Source organism: Sinocyclocheilus grahami, unplaced genomic scaffold (assembly GCF_001515645.1).
Source record: "Sinocyclocheilus grahami isolate Dianchi unplaced genomic scaffold, SAMN03320097.WGS_v1.1 scaffold98.1, whole genome shotgun sequence".
Lineage (NCBI taxonomy): Eukaryota > Metazoa > Chordata > Actinopteri > Cypriniformes > Cyprinidae > Sinocyclocheilus > Sinocyclocheilus grahami.
In genome coordinates, this window is record NW_015505277.1 from 491,455 (window position 1) to 498,498 (window position 7,044).

General features: G+C 35.4%; 1 protein-coding gene across 1 annotated transcript in view; it reads left to right on the forward strand.

Moving 5' to 3' along the window:
• The window catches only part of LOC107588085 (dipeptidyl aminopeptidase-like protein 6), a 47,196-nt gene extending 40,567 nt beyond the window's left edge, over positions 1–6,629 (forward strand). Inside the window, exons 4-6 of the mRNA XM_016276095.1 lie at positions 2,118–2,192; positions 5,814–5,866; positions 6,521–6,629. Of these exons, the coding sequence (XP_016131581.1) occupies positions 2,118–2,192; positions 5,814–5,866; positions 6,521–6,629 (237 nt within the window). The remainder of the gene's footprint in view (positions 1–2,117; positions 2,193–5,813; positions 5,867–6,520) is intronic.
• The last annotated feature ends 415 nt before the right edge of the window (positions 6,630–7,044 follow it).

Consider the following 7,044-nt stretch of genomic DNA (forward strand, 5'->3'; position numbering starts at 1 on the left):
CCTGTGTTTTCCTTGTTTTGCTTTGCCTGTTTTTGCGGTTTCTGATCTTTGCCTGTTTTCCTGGATTTCTCCCTCTTGTCTCGCCCCTGTGATTCTGTCTGCAGATCGGTGACCTACGCTAGCCCTAGGACTATTCTTGTGTTTTTGCCCGCCATATACCTGTTTGCCATTGTTCGACCCTGCCTGTTATACCACGTCTCTTTAACAAAAGCTTGCAGATGGATCCACACATCTCACGTCTCATCAGCCCCGTTATAATAATGCCTTAAGAATACCCTTATAATGTTATTATAAATACGTGCTTCATAGAAAGTGTTACCGCAAACTCATCTACATCATGCAAGGCCTGAGGGTTAAATTTTAAATTTTTTATGAAAAATTTTATTTTACCACTTGTAGTACACCTGAACCCATCTTTTATACACTAGTACACTCAAGTGTACTACAAGTGGTAACTAAATAAATTTTTAATACAGAGATAGTATGTTAAAGCACATTTTAGTTCATATTCATGGTGTCTCAAAATATCTCAGTTGAGTACACTTAGATATTCTTTACGATTACCTTAAGAAGTACTAAAGAATCATTTTTAGTATATTAAGCACAAAATTAGTGCATGAAAATAGAGCACTTTAAGTACATTATGGAAGTGCACTTTTTTTCACCTGGGAAATATTCCTATGAAGACATATGAAAATCAAAATTGCTACTATTTGTGAACGATTCATCTGTTCAAAGTGATTCCAAAAAGTATTAAGTCATACTTAAAAATGTATTTTCTCTTCACTAGCTTCATTTCCTTCATCATGTTTGGTCATTTACTTCTAATCATCTGGTGTTTCGATGATTTTAAGTGGATGTATGAAGTCAGTTCTCCTGAAGTTCACACAGCAGAGAATCACAGGTGTAGAGAATCTCATTAACTATCAACCATGATCCACAACATCTGACAACTAGAAAGTGCCGTGCTTTAAAAAGTCTGGAATCTTTTGTTTTATTATTTCTTTTGTGAAAGAATTGGTCTGAAATTGTAGTTGTGCTTTATTCTTTAGAATAAATGACACTTGTTTTGATATGCTGTTATACATTAAGTTAAGATATTTTTGGGGTCACCATATTCTACACACAATTGTTTATTTTCAAAATGTAACTCTTAAATAACTTTTGCATGTGGGGGAAATAATATTAAACAGTATAATACCAACATTTAAGGTGCAAGTCATTCTTCCTCATTAGAGGCATTTTACACATATAGAAATGTATAGTATAGCTTCCAAAATGTATTTATAACAATGTCCCTGACATTGAGCCGTTCTTGTGAAAAGAAGTGCACTTAATCGTGTTGAATATGCACTTGTAGTGTGCTTCAAATCTCAAAAGTATATATATATATAACAACAACTGTACTTGCAGATAATATAATATTAATGAAATGCACTGTGCTCTTAAGAGTACACTTTCAGGACTGTTTCTTAACGTGTTTTTGTAATAATGTCAAGTTATGGTTTCACTTTTGGTTTAATATGGATTAAATCATATGCTTCATTTAAACATTCAATGCACTTGCCAATAGCACATCTACTGTACAATATACAATTTCATAGTGATCAGAAAGTGCATCAAAAAACAAACAAAACACAATAGTCCAATCAAAGGTGATAGATACAATCAACTCCCACCTTATATTATTTCCTCATGAATTTGTCACATTATGAAAGATAAATGCATTGTGAATGTCTCATTGTGCCTTAAGCACATGCAAGTAGAGTCATGCATCAGCATGCGCTACAGTATGAATTACTCCACCGTCATACAGCACATCACAGGAACGACAGTTCTATTGTTATTAATAGAGCTGATGAACGCATCCATCATTAGTGCACTGTTCTGTGTAACTTGTTAACAGCTTCAGATCATTAAAGTGGGGCTGGTGGGATGCAAAACAGTGGAGGCAAGGACACAGAACATGATGTTTGTTGAGAATCAAAGAGTGGCAGCTCTGATTAATGCCACGCTCTCCCCACGATCTGTCACAGCCGTTTAAGGAATATGGTAATGAAACTATGCTTTCTATAAAGTCTAATTTACCTTTTCTCGTTTCTTTTTTTTTTCCCCAGGAAATGTACAAAGCCAGCAAATATGAGGTTTCCCCAGATATGAAACTCGTTCTGCTGGCCTACAACGTGCAGCTGGTGAGGCCTGTGTTTATTTGGGTGTTGTATGTGTGTGTTGAGATGAAAGTAATCATGGCACAATGTGAAAGGGCTGTCACACTCCACCACCTTACCAGATCAAAAATACACCCCGCTGGAGTGACAGGAACCCAGCAATCTCTCTCACACACACACACACACACACACACACACACCTGCCAGTCGAGAGAGAGGAGGACAGAGGCTGTTTTCACACTTGGTTTGATTGGTTGGTCTGAACTCGGCTTCTATTCCACCCTCACCCCCATCTCTTTTCATATTGTGTTAAACAGTATGGCTCCGAACCACAGGGTGTCTGCATGATTGTAAGAATTAGCCGCAGGTGTTGCTAGCTAGGTAACAATTCAATAGAAGACGGCACCAAAAACCAGAGCTTCCACAATAATAGAAAGCCTGGACATAACAGGGAATTTTAAAGTGTGATTTCCAGACTTTGAAATTGAAATGTAAAGTTAAAATGTAAAGGAAATTTCTTCAGTTCTAAAGTAGTTCATCAGTTGTATTTCAACTATTGCGCTGCAGTTTAACTAAATGATCCTTATCCAATTCAGATGGAAAATTCATAGTTGAAAACTATGAAGCAAAGGCTGTGAATACTTATGTACATGTGTTTTTTTATATATACTTGCAAAGATTTCAAACAAACTTCTTTCACGTTGTCATTATGGCGTATTGTTTGTAGAATTTTGAAGAAAATAAAGCATTTAATCCATTTTGGAATAAGGCTGTAACATAGCAAAATGTGGAAAAACTGAAGCGCTGTGAATAGTTTCCAGATACACTGTACATTATCAGTGTCAAAGATATGTTACTGAACTACTGAAGTACTGAAGTAACCATTTATATATTCATTTATATATATATATATATATATATATATATATATATATATATATATATATATATATATATATTCTGACCATTTTGTTGGCATGTTGGCATATTTTTCAGTTTAATCTTTTGGACAGTAACCCAAACCACAATATCCAGTCTAACACAGAGTCGGTTCCTTGCTGCACACCTCATTTCAGGAAACATCTTCCACATATATATATATATATATTCTGACCATTTTGTTGGCATTAATTGTTATTTTTCAGTTTAATCTTTTGGACAGTAACCCAAACCACAATATCCAGTCTAACACAGAGTCGGTTCCTTGCTGCACACCTCATTTCAGGAAACATCTTCCACATTAACCAAACAAACCTGACTGTCTTCTTACAGACTGCACTTAAAGCTTTAGTGTGCAAAGAAATGATGAAAGCACAAACTCTGAAGGACACTAGAGTCGGACACCGCAGGTGACGAGTTAGTTTGATCTGGGCAGCCGTCGTACAGAGCTGAAGAGACGGAGGAGAAGGTGTCATGAGCGCTGGGACAGTGACACCAGAGCACTTCACACACACATGACAAGAAAGAGTGAGCCAAAGAAAAGAGTGTGAGCACTGCCTCTAGTTTGTTATTCAGTGCCTGTCCCAACATCACCTTGATGGATGACAACCTCGTCCCCCAGCTGTCATTGCCTATGCTTACGCACACACACACACACACACACACACACATACGTTCATAACGCCCCTCATTCTCAAACTCTGTCATGGTGCTGCTTGCCCTTCACAAAGGAGCTCTCCATCTCTCTGCATCTGTAAGACAGAGGGAGGTGCTGAGTACAGGTGTTGAATGTTAATCTTTGACAGTATTAACAGCTCCGCTACAGCACACGTGTCAAGCTCATGTCAGCTGTGAGCATATGCTGCGGTCAGCCCTCTGGCTCATTGACAGCTGTTGACACTGTCCTCAGAGTGATACAGCAGCACTCCTGCCTTCTTCAGAAACGATGGATTAGGATTTTATGAAATGAGTCGGTTCTGCCTCTGAAATCTGATTGTATGTGTCATATTTGAAGAACACCTGTGACCACACATTAGTTGAATTCTATATTAATGCACTAAGATGCAGCTTACAGAAAGGCTAATGTACTGTAGAGTTGTTTAGTATTTATTTGTTTATTTATTTTAAAAATAATTACAAAATCTAGCCTTTATATTTGTTATTTAAAAAAAAATTGTTTTTAAATAAAATATAAATACATAGTTTTATATTAAAAGCAAATATAAATAAATAAAGTTTTGCTAACTTAAACTATTAGTATGTCATGTTGTGTAACCATCATTTAAAAAGTAATATTCATTAATAATGAATGAATCCTTATTTTCAAATACTATATGTAAATAACCAGATGAATGCTACAAATATTTCAAAATATATTTTTCAAGGTGAGAAGTTTATTTTTATTCATAAATTATTAATTTACATAATTTCAAAAACATTAATTTATTACAAATTACTGTAAACTATTAATTACAATATTTATGGCGGGGGGGGGGGGGGATTTCATAAAATTTTGTAACTTAAACTTGTGTAACCATCATTTAAAAAGTAATATTCATTAATAATGAATGAATCCTTATTTTCAAATACTATATGTAAATAACCAGATGAATGCTACAAATATTTCAAAATATATTTTTCAAGGTGAGAAGTTTATTTTTATTCATAAATTATTAATTTACATAATTTCAAAAACATTAATTTATTACAATTTACTGTAAACTATTAATTTTAATATTTATGGGGGGGGGGGGGGTGTATATCATAACATTTTGCAACTTAAACTAGCCTTGTAATATCAAAAAAATTAAGTTTCAATATTTTAATCATGTACAGAAATAAAAATAAACACTTTCTCTGTGTTGATCCTTTTCCTTTGCTTTCTAATCTCCTTGTCTAATAAACCTGCCTTTGTATATTACAAATATTGTTGGCTCTTTGACAAATTGATTTAGCAGCACAAATTGATTTCTCTTTTGGAAGTTACTTTGGAGACAAAATAATCCGCTAAGTGTGATTGATTGATTGATTGATTGATTGATTGATTGGTTGATTGATTGGTTGATTGGTTGGTTGGTGATTTGATTTGATTTGATTTGATTTGATTTGATTTGATTGGTTGATAGATAGATAGATAGATAGATAGATAGATAGATAGATAGATAGATAGATAGATAGATAGATAGATAGATAGATAGATAGATAGATAGATAGATATTCAGGTCATTATGTCCAAATCACATTTTTTTTAAATCAGGTAATAGATCCGCATTTTAGAATTAAATGCAATTCAGACCTAATGATTTGAATACTTCACTCTATTTATTTATTTATTTTATTTATTTATTTAGAGCATGTGAAATTTTAGTGTATTTATTTTTTACTGTATTTTTGCTTTTTACTGTAATTATACTAAATGTATTATTTATTAAACATTGGTGTATTTTACATTTTGCTTTTGTTTTAAAATCCAAAAAGCCATTTGAGGTGGTGTGTTACTGTGACTATACCGTGGTAAAATATCTGTCCTCTTCACATTGTGGCTAAAATCACCCTTAAACTCTGCTATGTCACTGTAATGCATCGCCTCGCAAACGTTATTGCTAATAAAGCTTTTTGGTGCTTGTAGTGGCGGTAACTGCTGTTCTTCCACAATTTAATTTCTCTCTCTGTCTCTGTTTGTCTCTGTGTTGTTCAAACTCTCAGGTTTACGAGCACTCCTTCACTGCGGACTACATCATTTGCAGTCTGGAAACTCCGTAAGTCGCTGAGCTCGTATACCAGTCGCATTAGTTTACAAAGTCCATTTGTCATTATAAACCAAGGAAAACATCGATGCAGCATTTCGCTGCTCACGTCACATGTCGAAGCCATTCATAGAACTGAATCCATTCCATACTGCTATCCTGTGGTCCTACCAACGATTTCCCAGCCTGTCTGTCCCATGATTAGCACAGAGACGTACAGCTCGTGTCACCTGTAATTTTTGGGCCTGCAGTGCACAGAGCCATTGCACACAACAGCAGAATAAAGCATCTATATTTATGAGCTCTGTCAGACGGAACAGATGCTGACACAGCGCTGGGCCGCTGCCCCGGCCGGATTTAACAGCGCACTGGGATATACTATCACTGTTAGATTTCCTGCCGCAGGAATTCCCTCATGGTGCTTTATTCGCCGTGCAGTTGTGTTGGGCTGTGTAGTACACCGTGATGGAATCAATATCTGTTGGCACACGCTCCACTGCACCAGGTAGAGGAAGTGTGCACTGTTAGCCCTCTGAAGACATGAATGTTTGACTGATTGCCAGTCTGGCAATCAGTCTGTCTGTCTGGGTCAGTATGGTCAACTAGTCTACTTGTCATGCAGTATACAACTAGTTGATTAGTAATGGCTTTGCTTGTCTTTTACAGGGAAACGTGGATTCTGAACCCTCCAGAAGTGCGAAACGCTCATCTGCAGTATGCAGGATGGGGACCGCGAGGCCAGCAGCTGGTAAAAACGTCATTTCCCACACTATAAACAAAAAAATTGCAATAAAAAACTGGCAGTGGAAAAAAACACAGTAGGAACATTTTAGGTTTTACAGATTGAACTAAATTTACAGTATATTTTATTAACTTATAGAGTGTCATGTTAATATACCAACCTACCAAAGCAAAACAAATATATTGTGCTTTTGTACCGTTATAATACTCTGATAATCACCAAAATACACAGGTAGTAATAAGAAAACCAGGTAACACTTTATTTTAAGGACTATACTATAGGGCTGTCACTAACGATTATTTTGGTAATCGGTCGATTATTCTGCCGATTAATCGAAAAATCTGATAATTTTTTGTGATAAAAATAGACCTAAGCAAACAACAGATTTTAAATGACTTAAAATACTTATACTAGTAATGAGGAAATGATAATTGTTTAAAATTAGTTA